This window comes from Colossoma macropomum, unplaced genomic scaffold (assembly GCF_904425465.1).
Source record: "Colossoma macropomum unplaced genomic scaffold, Colossoma_macropomum, whole genome shotgun sequence".
Classification (NCBI taxonomy): Eukaryota; Metazoa; Chordata; class Actinopteri; order Characiformes; family Serrasalmidae; genus Colossoma; species Colossoma macropomum.
The window spans coordinates 16,077,995-16,093,087 of record NW_023494793.1 but is presented as its reverse complement, the minus strand read 5'-3'; the positions used below and the strand labels follow the sequence as shown (position 1 = coordinate 16,093,087).

The window sequence follows — 15,093 nt, the reverse complement described above, 5'->3', positions numbered from 1 at the left end:
TGTTAGAAGTCTTGCCAAAGTTTTGCGATGTCACAAAAACCAGCTCAGTTAGGCCTACATATGTCAAACTTCAGCCTACTGCAGTTTTGCTCTGCTCACTAACATTTAAGTTAAAAGTGTGTTTCAGCCTGGACTTTTGAGGCACAGTACAGTGCAGCCAATTAGAACAAGTGTCATTTACATATCAGTCTCAAAGACAATTAGGGATAAAAAGAGGTTTTTACCATTACATTGGCCCACACAAACGTGGATTTAAAGAGAGGACAAAAATAAAATGCAGGAAAATGTGGGAAATTGGCCCTTTAAAAGCTTTTAATTTTTTATGAATGATGAATGTGTCAGATATAAAACGGTCATGAATGAAATCGAGAAGTGGGTTTATTCAAGCAACGTAAGCTTTAAATAGTTGCTGTTGCACAAAAAACTTATGAATGGACGAGTAGAAATTATATTTAAAAAGTTACATTATGAGATAAGAATGTTTTTTTTTCTCTATATACACACAAACACACACACATCTATCTATCTATCTATATATATATATATATATATATATATATATATATATATATATATATATATATATATATAGATAGATAGATAGATAGATAGATAGATAGATAAGAATAAATTGTAACCCTGAAGTGATACACTTTAGTAGAGAAGTAGAGAACAGTTACAACCTATTCACGTCCAGCTGGTGGCAATAAGCGCGATTGTTCTGATCTCCAGCCCGCAGAAGGAAGGAGAGGGGCGGGGATGTGACGACAGCGGTGGTCATGGGTGAAAGTTGATTGGAGCGCATTTTGTTGTCTTTGTACAGAGAAGAGTGGAGTCTGGTCACGCAATTGTGTGTCTTCCCTCTTCCCCCGAATCCTTTCAAAATTCCCTCCCGAACCTTTCCCCCTTCTACCCTCTAAACCCTACCCCTCCCCTGAACGCGTCGGCAGGGTTCGAGCAGGTAAGAAGAATTCAAATTGTTTGCTTATGTGTTTTTATTCTCAATATTTTTTGCGCAACTCCGATAAGACCTACGAAGATCACCGGACTCTCGACTAGGCCGCTGCTATCACTTTTCGCGGTTTAGCGCTGCGTTTGCTAGTTGCACCACTGTTAGTAGGTGCTCATAAAGCTAAAAACGTCTTCTGTATTGATGTTATAGGTTACATTTTCGGTTAACAACTTAATTATGGTGGATTTACTAGATGCAGAAAGGTTTAGCTTGTGAATGTGGCTAGCTAGTTAGCAAGTTAGCTTGCTAACGGTGGCTAGGTTGATTAGTATGCTAGCTAACTCAGCTAAGCTAAGACGCGCGAGTCATTGACATGAGAGCAAAATGGATCATGTTAGCTAACTAGCTAGCTAAGCAGCTAATATGACCGATTGTGTTGACTTCGACACGAAACGATGCTGTGATGTCCAAAATGTCCTGAGCTAGTGCTGACTGCTAGCGCGTGCTAGCTAAAATCCGTCTGTAAAATTCAAGTGTTTTTAATCAAATAACGTTAACAGTAACATTATTCGATTTAAATCTTGCTACTTTGACGCCTAATGTTAGTTAGTTAACTAGCGAGATCTCAGTCAGGGTATTAGCTGTTACTGCTTAGCTCTGGTGGTACATATGACGTATTAATGCCATTTTGCTCCATGCAAGCGGGCCCTGCTAATAAGGCAGTTTACGAACGTCATTAAGATTTAGCCTTGCGGTTTTCGTCATTTTGGTTTGTTACCTAGCTAGATAGCTTATCTAGGTTAGCCAGTCGTCTTACTTGTGCTCCTTTCATGAGTTCATGTTGTTTATTTTAAGGAGGTATCAGGACATAGCTTAACGTTTACTTTGCTAACCTAGATAAGTGTACATACATTATTGCTTTTGCCTTACTGGGGACGCAAGTTTTATCTATTGTTTCTGCAGTTTACATGCTTTTAGTAATTTAGCTAATTAGCCTGTCGTCTGAATAGAAGGCGTAGCCATGTTGCACACAGTCGTTCACTCTCCGTTAAAGGGAAAATTCACATTTGGTGCGTTTTTCGCATCCACCGAGCTTATGGCGCTGTGAGAACTGTTTGATGGGTTATGCTTAGCCCTATTTTGGGTTTGTAAGTAATGAACTCGTAATCCTATAACGTCAGTTGGAAGCATGCCAAAGTATCGCGAATTTAGCATTGATTTGTTACGTTTCGTGCTTCGAATGGTGTTTCAAGCTTTGGTTCTTGTATCTGATTTTACTCATCGCTTGCAGTTTTAATATGGCCACAAATGCACGTTTTCATGCTACCTAGATAGCTTCGCAGCTAGAAGGTTTATTGTGGAATGAAGCCAGGCAGCTAGTTACATTCCTGACTTCCCATGCCGTTGAACGCATATAGTAATCGTAGCATTATTTCAGCAATGTGACCTGGTGTTTTCTCTATGGTTAAAGTTCATATGCTTGCACAATGTGCGGTCTGTCTTTGTGGCAGATTTAGCAGACTGGTCCTGCAGGTCCCAGAATGGTTAATCAGGTTGATAAATCTTTCTTATTTTCTGCCCGAATTGACTGACTGAAATTCCTAGCTTTGGCCCTGTTCAAGAGCCCCAGGAGTAGGCCATAATGGCCGACCTTCTAGACAAAGCTGGGCAATTGTGTGGATCTAGATGAAGAGGCTGTGTTTTCAAGAGTGACTATTAGGCAAGGGTTAGCACAGGCAACCTTGCCTTCTGCAAATTGCACACATTCATTCCTAATGAGAGCAAAACCCAGCCTAATGGGAGTTTTATTACTTCTGCCACTACCCCTGGTATCAGCTGTGTTCCACTGCTAGATTCACAGCATGTTTTGGAAGCCTGGGTAGATTTCTGTCCTCTTCAACCAACTGTGTAGTATATTAAACAGCTCTTTTAGATGCAGTTGAAATGTTAAGTGTAATGTGATCCAGATAAAATTACATTATAAAGGATAGGATACATTTTTTAGGATTTTTAGATCACTGCTGGGTATAGAGGGGCACTGGAATAGGGGTTGTTTTTCTCAGGTTTGTCTTTTGGGGTCAGTCGTGCTATTTCTGGATATTTGGTATTGTAAACATTGGAGTTCATAAAACTAAGCTTGCATCTTTCACTGGCAGATTTTATTTCTTGTTTTGATGACTGGCTTGTCTGTGGTCTTACTTTGGCTTGTGAGGAGGTAATCATTGCTGTGCTCACTAGTCTAGGAGTTGATTTCGAGAAGTTGTACAGCAACGTTGTGCCCTTGGAGACAATGAACCTTTCTAAAAGCCAGCATTTGGCCAGGCTCTGTTCCCTAATGCAGGGAAGTGGTGACCACTGCTGCATCCGTATCAGACTGAGGTGCTGATGTGCAGTGGCAGCACAGAGGTGGCTTGTGCCCTTTGTGTTTAGCCTCACAAGATAGCAGTGTGCTAGTGTGCTGCAGTTAGGAGCATTTTATTTATATATATTTTTTTATATATATAATGTCTTCTGTCTCTTCAGTCCGGACATTTCTGGTTTGTTATATCAACAAAGTAGAAGGCTGCTTTGAGGAACTGGCAGCTCCCTCTGGATGTGATGAATCTTATTTGACACAGTGGCCAACACGGAGTTCTGCTAAGGCTGGTAAATGCTACCAAAAGCTTTGCACAGTGATACTTTTCGATGTAATTTGGTATATGTAGTTACTATATCGATCACCTTATGTTTGTGTGTCTTTATAGTATTTTTAACATTGATGAATGTACAAAGCTTAATCATTTGTGATATACAAAATTCCAAACATGTGATCATTTATAACATTTACATTTAATTCGTAGTTGTCCCTGCAAAGGTATAAATAATTGAAGAAATCAGCTTATTTTACTAGGCTGTTTGGGCGGTTTTGGATAAAAATAAAAGCTGAAAACAACTTGGTATCTCTCTTAACTGTCATGCTGGTTTGTGTTGAGTGAATGGCTAGACATCTGCTTCCCTGTATAGTGTGTAAACATACAAGTTGACAAGTTCTACTGAAGAAGAAGTTCAAATTTGAAGTCTTTGCTACTAAAACAGAATTTAGGAGCAGAATGGCATAATCATTTTATTGAAAAACTTGAATATGCATTATTGATATTGGGAAAAGTTGGTGTTTATTACAAAGTTTATGTTGTACCCCAGGTACTGTTTGTCTGTATGTATGTACTGGTGATTGTCTGTGTTTGTCCTTACCGTGTCCTTCATCTTTTCAGATGTACTTCAGTTATGTGCCAATTGTAGTTTCCACTGATATCTGCCTGATGTCTTCCACTAAAGGCAGTCCTGTTTTTATGACTGTTTTTCTGGCAAAGTTTGTTGTCCCCGTCTCTGGGCCGTAACCCAATTAAGCCACTCCTAGCAAACCTCTGCCTGATGGGAGTTCTGTTACCAAAGGTAGCCTTTTCAGCCCACGTGTCGAGTTTGACACCAGAGGTAACCTGCTAATCCACAGCCCTTTGTCACTTCTGAGATGCTTTAACCCCCACCCCCCCACCCCCACCTCTGTCAAGGGTTTTTCAAATGAACCAGTGAACTTTTCAAGGATTCTTGGGGCCAGATCCGTATCTGTAGGCATGCTACATTTGCTCAGACTACAAATACAGATTCTGAGTTGTTTAAAAGCATTTTTCAGAGTATAGTGTCCACTTGGGCAGCCCCAACGGGTGCCCTTATTTTTGCATTATGTGCAGCGGTTGACTGGTCACCTCCTTGCACTTTCATTCTGCTCTGCTGGGTAATTGTGGCCTTGTGGGTGCCAAGTTCCTGGCTTGCTGCTTTGGCTCATCCAACTGTGGGTGGGTGTGTGCTTCCTTCTAATTCTGTTGGTATTTGGTCATTCTCCATTAAGAACACTACTCTCTGAAAGGAAGTACAATGTAAAGCTAAAAGTTTAAAAACGTTTTAGAAAATATGCATCATAGTCCTTTGGAAAGTATTGGGCTATTTTCAGCCTATTAGGTGTCCAGTGCCCTTCCAGGGAAGCCAATCTCTTATCATGAACAAAAGGCAAATAGCACTAAGCAGAGCCATAAATAAAAAATGAGCATGGTGTGTGCTTAGTTCCATTTTATATGAATATTCACAGAGTGATGACCAGTTGTGGGTTATGATTGTCAAATGTTTTCACTCTGCTGGTAGCATATTTAAATTTTAGCTCTGAGGCTTGCAGTAATAGTGTTTTTTAGTCTGTTTTAATCCATTGACATTGTTAATAGTTATCTGTTAACTGACTTACGCTAAGTGAAATAACTTGAAACTGGTGTGTATCTGCAATAGAAATCTATTTGCAGTCAGCTGAATGTCAACTAGTCCATGTCCATGAGTGTTTCCAACAGATCTGAAACAAACCTTCTGGGATCAAGGGGTGTAATTTGAATATATGGAGATCCAAATCTATCATAGTTTGCTTGTTCAGGAATTAGAGTTAGACAAATTAGTGAGTTTTAAACCTTCCATGTTTTTCGTTATAAGACGTGAAACCCCTCATAGAAATGACCACTAGGGGGGAAAAAAAAAACTAATGCTTTGCATCAATGACGCAGTGTGCCCTATCCCCTGCCCATAACAATATAAAATTTTCCTGTGTGGGGAAACACTGCCAGTATGCCCTGATATTGCTTTTTTTAGTTGAGTTTAAGTGGTAATTTTCATACAGTGAGTTATATAGTCATTATATCTTGACTATTAACTGCCATGTGTGGTATTTGCTGAGTGCTTTAATTTGTTTTGAAATAACAGTATAAAATCCATGTAAGTTAAATGGTATGAGTCATCTCTAGAAGGTTTCATGTCTGGTTAATGTGTACAGTACTGTGTAAGACTTTTTTGCTGTCATTTTAAGAGAATAAAAATCTAAATGTTCTAATTAAAGCTATATTGGGTTTGTAACACTACTCAAGAAGCATGGGTTCATTAAGTTTTAATGCTATATTTCATGTTAATTGAATTTTACCAGTGTGGCTTAGACCTAGCTGCATGTGTGTGTGTGTGTGTGTGTGTGTGTGTGTGTGTGTGTTGGTAATCTCACGGTCATCAGATGTTGCTCAGATAGGTTAGAGAGACATGTTTGATTGCTTCTCCACTGTTCAAAGCTGGTCTGAAGTGGTAAATTAGTTTAATACCAAAAATGAAACTAATTTACCACTGCCTGAATCATGCTGGAATTTGTTGTGGTGGCAGAGTGGAAGAAGCATGTGTTAGTGTTATGCTGGCGTTCTTTAGGAAGAGCTCTGTGCATTTATTCAGATATCCTGGCACACATTTCAAATTGATCTTAATTTGTGTTTCTTGAAAGCCCTTTTAGAACTGTTTAAATGTTGTATGTACATGTCAACGTATACATATGTTTGTAAAAACTGAGATACAATTGTCTGTAACAGGCTTAACATCAGTGACCAAAGAGCATACAGCGGATCCAGGTAGATCTCCAAAGCACAGGGATGGACTCTGGCGTGATTGAAGGTGGACTCAATGTCACTCTCACCATCAGGCTCCTCATGCATGGTAAAGAGGTTGGCAGCATTATCGGGAAGGTCAGTTTCATTCTTTCTCTTTGAAGCCATTAAATATTTTATTGTATGCTCTTTAAATGATCTGAAATATTTTGTTTAAAAACTACTAAGCTTTCTTTTTTCTGAAGATGAACATCTGAAAGTAGGCTATCATGCTAAAACTACTCAACCACTCTACTACCCCGCAGGATGAAATACACAACTAACATCACATAATGTGAATGTGTGCTATTTAAGGATAGATTTGTTGCAACATTGAATTTTTTCCTCTCAGATATCCAATCCAGAATTTTCTGCTGATATTCACCCCATACCGATATGCCATCTCTAGTATTCATACTAAAAAAATATTAAATCCAGTGCATACTTCTAACACTCTGACCCACAGAAATGGCTTGAGTTTATGCTAATGCAAACAGGGTGAAGGTTAGCCAGGTTAGCCAAATTTTGGCCTAATCAAATATTTGAACCTCTTCTAGGTTGCATGTCTTCATGTTTTGCTGATGTTTGATATGAGTCATATTTAATAGGCTACTTTTTTCCCTTGCAGAAAGGTGAATCTGTGAAGAAGATGCGAGAGGAGGTGAGAGGAACCAAATTTGATTGTTGCCTAGGTTTTTAGCTAAACTTAAATTGCTGGCATTTAAATTCATACTCTTTAATAATGCACATAATAGATCAGTTATCATGACTGTTGTTGCATAGAAAAGTTTCAGTAAATTGCTGACCCAGATACTCAGTGTGTCTCTTGCTCTTATTCTCTTGCTTTGTCTCCTGCAGAGTGGTGCTCGCATCAACATTTCTGAAGGGAACTGCCCAGAGAGAATCATCACTTTGGCAGGGCCCACAACTGCCATCTTCAAAGCCTTCTCCATGATCATTGACAAACTCGAAGAGGTATACATTCAACACTTCTCAAATGCTTCTGTGTGGTAACAATTATGTCTGGAAAAGGGGTGTAAATCTCTGACCTCAAAACCATTCAATTCTATATAGGTTCTTTAGGAAGCAGTTTGTAGCATCATGAACTAACAGGCTTCATTTGTATTGGTGAAATACAGAATTATTTTTAAAAAATTGGAATATACTTGTTTAGCTGTGTGGATTGGGTCTTTGTGACAACAGCCACAGGATTCAAGCACGGAGTGTGTTTGAACCCTCATAAATGAAATACATAGACATTTCTGTCATTTTCTCTGTGATGTCCTTGCTCACGCTTCAATTGAAGCTCAGGCTCTAGTGAGGCATTTTCCACTTAAAAAGAGTTCAGTGAACTGAAGTGAGCCAGATATAAAGGTGTTTCTTAGGACAAGGTGTCTTTGCCCAGACTCACAACAGCCAAGGTGAAATGAATATGATTAGTAAACTGTTCTTCTTTTGATCTCTTGACTTTGGCTGGTAACACAGCACATCATTGTTGTCTCTATGTTTTTTTTTTATTTTTTTATTTTTTTTTGTAAATCTTCTAGGACATCAGCAGCTCCATGTCCAATAGTACAGCCACCTCTAAGCCCCCTGTCACACTGCGCATTGTTGTGCCTGCCAGCCAGTGTGGCTCTCTCATTGGCAAAGGTGGCTGCAAGATCAAAGAGATCAGGGAGGTAGGTAAATTCTCTCTTACCGACAGAGAGACTGCTCTCTTCACTTTCTCTTAATTAGCATATCAGGTAGCATTTTAGTCGTACTTAAGTAATTGCAACATGTATAAGGTGATATTTCAGTTGATATGGATAATTTAGATTGATGTGTTCTCTGTCTTTCACAAGTCAACGGGAGCTCAGGTACAAGTGGCAGGAGACATGCTGCCTAACTCCACTGAAAGAGCCATTACCATTGCTGGGACGCCGCTGTCCATCATTGAGTGTGTCAAACAGATCTGTGTGGTCATGCTGGAGGTAAACATACGGGCAAAGTATTCATATTAGTTACAGTTGTTGCATATTGATTCATTTATCTTGTGATAACCCCGTATTTAAATGATAAGAATATAGTATTCTGACCAAAATGATGTATGTTTGTCAGATGCCAGAATGTCTTGCTTATAATGACTGATCTGTGGGCATTTTAACAAATCATTAAAGATTGGACAAGATGCTCAGTTTTTGCAATATAAATACTGTAGGGGCTAATGTTGTGATAATGACTGACATCTTTTGCAACCCTTATACTTTATGAGAAGGCCATTCTTACTGCGGTCTAGTGCAGTCACTGATTATTGTAGCAACAGAGTAATATACTAGTAAATTAGCAGTTATTGAGCTTCTCGTTTCCTTTTGTGTTTGAGAAGCTTTGAGAAAATGTTGAATTGAGAGCTGTTTCATTAACTTGCCACAGCTTTGTATATTATTTATATAGCAAGGCTTAACGCAGAATCCTCTTAATAGCCTTCACTTTGCGCTTTAAGTAGCCTTTGATTAACAATGTACCACCACTACAATAAAACCAATCTCTGCTGAAGGAATTGTCATTGTTACACTGTCAGCTCTATGTGAACATGGTTATGTGGCATTTGTAACATTTTCAAGTGACATTCTTTGATATTTAGTAAATATTTCAATTTAAAGCCTAACTCCTAAAATTACCGGAGCCTTAATTCATACATCTTTACATTTGCTTTATTTAATAAGCACACAGTTTCATGTATGTAACTTTAGGTCATGTGTATTTATGAGATTCTGCTAGCATAGGTTTTGACGATGCATACAGAAGGCTTGAGAAGATTAAAGCAGCTTTATAATAGCCATCTGCAGACACCATAAATATCATTCAAATGGCAATTGTCAGCTGAATGAACGAATTAGATTTTTTTTTTTTTTTATCACACTGAGTGTTTGTGTCAGCCCTATTGCAATCACAGTAATTCATCTTATGATCTCAGCAATTACATGTCTGTGTGTTTATCCTTTTACCCAGTCTCCCCCCAAAGGTGTCACCATCCCGTATCGACCTAAACCCTCAGGTTCGCCTGTTATCTTCGCTGGAGGACAGGTGAGTGTCTGTTAAGGAACGAGTGCAGGTCAGAGTACCAACTTTAAGCTTTAAGTTTTTTCTGTGGAAGTTATTTTGTTATAAAGATTAATACTGACTGACTGTGCAATGCTTACAGGCATATGCGGTGCAGGGACAGCATGCCATTCCCCAACCTGATGTAAGACACATTTCCACTGTGTGTTCATACTTGAAAGACTTCAATCAATACATTGTTTTCTGGAGATAATACTTTTGTTGTTGGTATTTGATAAAAGGAAATGACGCAGCTTTATATAAAAAAAGAAAAATAACCGTTTTCAATCACAGCTCACTAAACTTCACCAATTGGCAATGCAGCAAAGCCCATTTCCTTTGGCCCCAAGCAGTCAGGGCTTCACTGGTGAGTGCACTCAAGTGAGCATTCCTTCCTTACTTTGTTTTTGACTAAGTCTGTTAATTCATTGGGTCTTTTTCTTTACAGCTGGGATTGATGCCACCGCACAGACTGGCTCTCATGAACTGACCATTCCAAATGACGTGAGTTACTTTGTGAACCTATGACGAACAGTGTCTCACCAATTTTTTCATCGGTTGCCTACCATGACTAAGATCATATTTGGTAAAGCTGCAATGATCAGATATTTTCACTAGTATTATCTCAGTAAGAGTAAAACGTTTGACATTTTATTATTTGCATTAATATTAGCATGATTGTTACAAATATTATAGATACTATTTATGGTTTATTTTATTTTGCTTTTTATTTTTGCTTTCAATGAAACCTTAGGTAATAAAGGCATCACTGATCAGTTATTTTTGTAGCCTAATTTCTAACTCAGGGAATCCTGCCCAGTCACTGAACACTGAATAGTGTTCTGGTGCTGTTTGATCATAAGGGACAATTGATTCAGGAACACTGAGGAAAGAGTGGCTTATTAACCATGGTCTTAATTTTTTTTTTTTTGTTTGTTTTTTGGTTAGCTGTTGTATGGTCATTTCACTGACATGAGGTAGAATCAAGGCTTTTAAGTGGCTCAAAACCAGCTTTATATTGGAACATGCACTAAACTCTTGCCTGTCTTAAATGCCTGCTGTGGCCTGAATACATTTTATTTACGAGAGCTTGCTAGTTGGCTAGCAATCTGGAGCAGTAGGAAACTTATTTGAACCACACCTGGAGTTAAGACCGATTGTTGTGCAAGCAGAGCCTTTCATTACTATCCCCCAAAGAGTCAGTGCGAACAGCTGGCAACTGTGCGCTACTAGTGACAAGCTAGCATTTAGCTTCATAAACATTTGTTTCCCTGCTGAAGTGGTAAACATGTTGGTTATTAGAATGACTCTACCCTTCTTGTAAATATTAGGGTGCAAATGAATGAGGGAGGCACTTGTAGTTAAAATCTCTTCTCTTGCAGTTGATTGGCTGCATCATTGGCCGTCAAGGTGCCAAGATAAACGAGATCCGTCAGATGTCAGGAGCGCAGATCAAGATCGCCAACCCTGTTGAGGGCTCCAATGATCGCCAAGTTACCATCACCGGCTCCCCTGCAAGCATCAGCCTGGCCGAATACCTCATTAATGCTAGGTAACGTGCACACATCTCTATTGATACTGTGAGAAAGTAAGCAAGTTGATTGTTCTGTCTGGAGTTGACTTACCTACCTAATAAAAAGGCTCTACATTTTCAGTGTTCGTGAATTTGTGTTCTTACAGAGTGAAAATACTGTTGGGGCAAGATGCATCAAATCTTCATGCGAGTTACACTCTGTAATCCAGTAGTGAAGTGTGACTATTAGAGCTAGATCTTCATTTCAGGACAAAATGTCAAAACATGGCCAAAAAAATGAGAAACTCACCACTATGATGTCAATTTTTGAGCACTGGCATAGAGCTGCTACTTTCCATTTCTATCAGCTGACACACACATTGGTGAGGCTGCCACTCGTCAGTGCTAAATAACTACAAGAAAGCTTACAGTGACGTTTTTTGTCCCCCTCCCCTCAAAACTAGTTACATTTATTGTAAGTCAAAACTTGATTCCACTGTCAGTTCTGAATTATGCTGGTGGGTAACACTTATTTCCGACCAAAGCAACAATGGAATGAGTAATACTGTAATTCTTGGAGAGTTTAAATAGAATAATTAGGAATAGATAGGTTCTGTTCATTTCTTTTAAATATAAAGTTTTCAGATATTAAGTGTGAAGACCTTGAGGGTTCCCCTCTGCTGTAATAATTTTCTTTCTAAAAGTCTTGTCTTACAGCCAAAACCTATTTTGCCTCATTTGCAGGATGTTTATTTTATCTGTAAATAGAGGATGTCAAGTTTTTGGTTGGTAGTGTATGTTTAAACATGCACTTACACTGAACTGTATTGCTTTCTCTTGCAGACTCTCTTCTGAGGCAACAGGACTGGCTGCAAACTGATCTTCTCAAATGCCGCATCTCCATTAGACAGTTACCCCCCACCCCCAACTTCACATACACACACGTGCACACACTCACTTTCTGTGCAAAAAAAAAGAAAAAAAAAGGCAACCAAGTATTCTCAACCTAGCTTTTGTCCTCACCCACCCGAGCTGTGCTTCATAAATATATGCTTCATGAATATATTTTCTGGAAGTAAATATGCATAGGTATTTTATTTATTTATTTCATGGACGTGTTTTTAAAATCCCTTTGCTTATAGTTTTTAACACTTTTGGTTTTCAATGTATATCCTGTTGTACACATTAAGATTTGAAAGTAATGGGGAAAATCTGAAAAGACAAATATCCAGTTTTTTTGTTGTCAGATTTTTCTTACAAAACACATGGAAAAAAAAAATAAAAAAACAGTAACAGATGATAAATCCACAGCTTTTTCCCTGTATCATACAAATTTGTCTATTTATTTTAATTTATATCTAGGAAATATTTTGGGTTTGGATGAATTTGAGCAGACAAGCTCATCGCCTGTTACCTGATTCTGTTTTGTTTTTGTTTTTCCCCCTCGCCTTTTGTTATCCGTCACCAGTTGTAGGGTGTTTCAGTGGACTTCAGACTGCAGTGGTTTTGTTGATTTTTGTTGGTCAAATATTTTGTCATTCCTGTATGTTTTATATACTTTTTTTTTCCCCAGAAGTTGAAGGCCATTTTGATAAAGGGATGGGTAAGAGTGTCTTGGACGTTTCTGATAAATTGATAAATATTACTGATATAATAATGAGTTGAAAATATTTCTTTTAAACAGAGAGAATATTTTTTTTAACCTATTGGGGTGGGGAGCCTGCAAAGGATTCCAAACTGACTCATTGTTTATATGGTGCGACTGATTAATCAACTAGAAGGATCATTCTAGAAGTAACACTAGTTTCCTCTTTTCTCTATTTGCTTGGTTAAAATTTTTATTTTGTAAAGGAGAACCTAAAACCTTTTTTGTGCACGTTTTCAGAATATTGTAGATTTGAAGTGCAACAGGAATGAAGAATTATAAATGCAAATTAAAATGATGTGAAATGCTGAAACAACTAAAAGATGCGTTTCTTTTTTGCTTTTAATCTCAGCTCTCAGATTTATGAAGCTACTCATAGACCCTAGTAGATGTATCTTCTAGTTTTTTTTTTCTGCATGTGTCCAGCAGCTTTCAATCTCCATTTATGTGTAGTGGACATCTCTTTTCTCTTTAATACTGTATTTGAAGTCAGCGTGAATTGGAAATTGTACCGCTCATGACAAATGAATCATAATTTCTTTCCATACTGTGATTAGGGGTCGCTTAGTCGATGAATAAATCCATTAGTCGGTGTTGTGGGCAGCAGCTGACGAGTTGAAGACTGAACAGGCTGGGGGAGTGAACTGTTAAAAGCTCAAAGTACTTTTATTAGTATGTAAATCTTACGAGCTTAAACTAATTCTACTGTAAACTGTGTAAAACTGCGATGAGAAACAGGTTCGTCAGGTAGACCGGAAATTTGAGAACAGCATCTCTGATAAATGCCTTTTTGGCTGACATGCACATCGACCAATCACAAGCAGCTTAGCGTGAAGCGTCCGTTACAAAAACAAATTTGTGCTGGATAACGTGAAGTAGCACTCGACAAACTACCTACTTTTCCAACAAAATTTAAGAAACTATTTACAAAGGGACAGTATGAATGTTTTGTGGTTCAGCGACTATCTCGCGTTGAAGGGCGACCTACAGAAATGCAACTATGCTGCTAGCATTTAGCTTCATAATCGTTTCAGTTCATGGCTGCCAGAGTTTAAAAACATGGTGTTACTATTATTTCACTATTTTGGTTTCAAGTTGATTTAGAAGTTCATGAGTTAAAACTGGAGATACGCCAACCTCTTTGAATCCGCCTCTCAATCTCGCTCATCAACAAAAAGCACGCCCGTAGAGTCGAAGGTGTTCAGCGTCGAGTTCACCCAGTTTTCCAGCGTAAACTTACCAGACATCGTCATGACCTCACATCATAGCGGTGAGGTAGGCTGTGTATTAATTAAATTCATTATTTAGATATGCTGACGTTGACGAAAGATCAAAATTCTCGATATAGTCTACGTCTCAGTAGAGCTATTGTTTAATTTATGTCAGGGTAGTTGTTCTTGCTTTCAGGAACCTAGATAACGATATTAGCATAAAGAGTGAGATTCTGCTTCCGCCAGCAAAGTACTGATTTATTCTACTTTACCTGGAAAATTCTGATGACATTTGATTTCACGTATTTAGAGCGACATTTTGTCTAAGCATACTGTCCAAGTACTCGTCAAATACTCGTTTGTATAGCAACAGCTTTGGCTACAGCATAGATATACATACCTAGATGTCTGTTGTCCTCTATCTGAGAGGACACGTGTGCCCGTCCAGCATGATGGAGCGGTAAAAATCCGCTTGTAAACAAATTCACTTCTATTGAGAGATGAGTTCTCAGGATTAAATCGTCCACAACTTCCTTATTACTCAACCGACATTCACCTAATTTATGTTTTAATCCTCAGGCATAGATTAATCTAGGCTGCACGGACTGCTCTGGTTGCTTTTATTTCTGTAATAACTGATCTTGCTTATTAGCCGTCCGGACCAGCACAAAAGTATTCAGTCTGCACCTGACGTTAAAAACCGTGTTTAGGGCGACCTCCGGTGCAATCTCACATACATCAGCAATTCCATCAATGCGTGAACCACTTCTAATCTTACTTCAACACGAAACACAGGGCTGGGGTTAACATTGGACACTACACACAAGAAAGGCACACACTTCCAACACACTAAGCCAGCCCTCTTCTGATACCATTTCAATAAACAGCAACTCTCACTAACAGCAACAATAACTCTGCTTTTTCATTTAAGCAGGAGTATGGCACCTCCTGAGAGCCACTTTGCAAGGCCCCAACTCCTAAGCTCCCCACAGCAGTGCCGCGGAGGCCACAGTACATGTCGCGTTTATCTGCCTGTCTAGGAGGAACGTTGCTAATTCTGCGCCCAACTCTGCTTATCCTCTTTACGTGTAATACCTTTGGAAAAGTGCTTCCAGTGTTGATTGATGTTTTCGCACATTTCTTCTTGTTACATTTTTGGGTAGAGAAGTGTGTTTTTTCCCACAGTACTACAACCATTCAGTGCAAGTCACTAACTAGAT

General features: G+C 38.7%; 1 protein-coding gene across 1 annotated transcript; it reads left to right on the top strand.

The window, feature by feature from the left end:
- Positions 1-788: 788 nt before the first annotated feature.
- On the top strand, positions 789-12,984 carry pcbp2 (poly(rC) binding protein 2). The gene is made up of 12 exons (XM_036578643.1): positions 789-961; positions 6,370-6,522; positions 7,052-7,084; positions 7,282-7,398; positions 7,971-8,102; positions 8,268-8,396; positions 9,415-9,489; positions 9,608-9,649; positions 9,799-9,871; positions 9,953-10,008; positions 10,887-11,056; positions 11,861-12,984. The coding sequence occupies exons 2-12, from the start codon at positions 6,430-6,432 to the stop codon at positions 11,895-11,897; spliced, it is 957 nt and encodes a 318-aa protein (XP_036434536.1). The 5' UTR covers positions 789-961; positions 6,370-6,429; the 3' UTR covers positions 11,898-12,984.
- Positions 12,985-15,093: the final 2,109 nt, after the last annotated feature.

Bases quoted from the DNA above. Each gene is read 5' to 3' on its own strand.
- pcbp2 (XM_036578643.1), top strand. From the start codon at position 6,430: ATGGACTCTGGCGTGATTGAAGGTGGACTCAATGTCACTCTCACCATC. The intron at 7,399-7,970 runs GTATACATTCAA...TAAATCTTCTAG, and splicing joins TCATTGACAAACTCGAAGAG to GACATCAGCAGCTCCATGTC. The intron at 9,650-9,798 runs GTAAGACACATT...TTTCAATCACAG, and splicing joins ATGCCATTCCCCAACCTGAT to CTCACTAAACTTCACCAATT.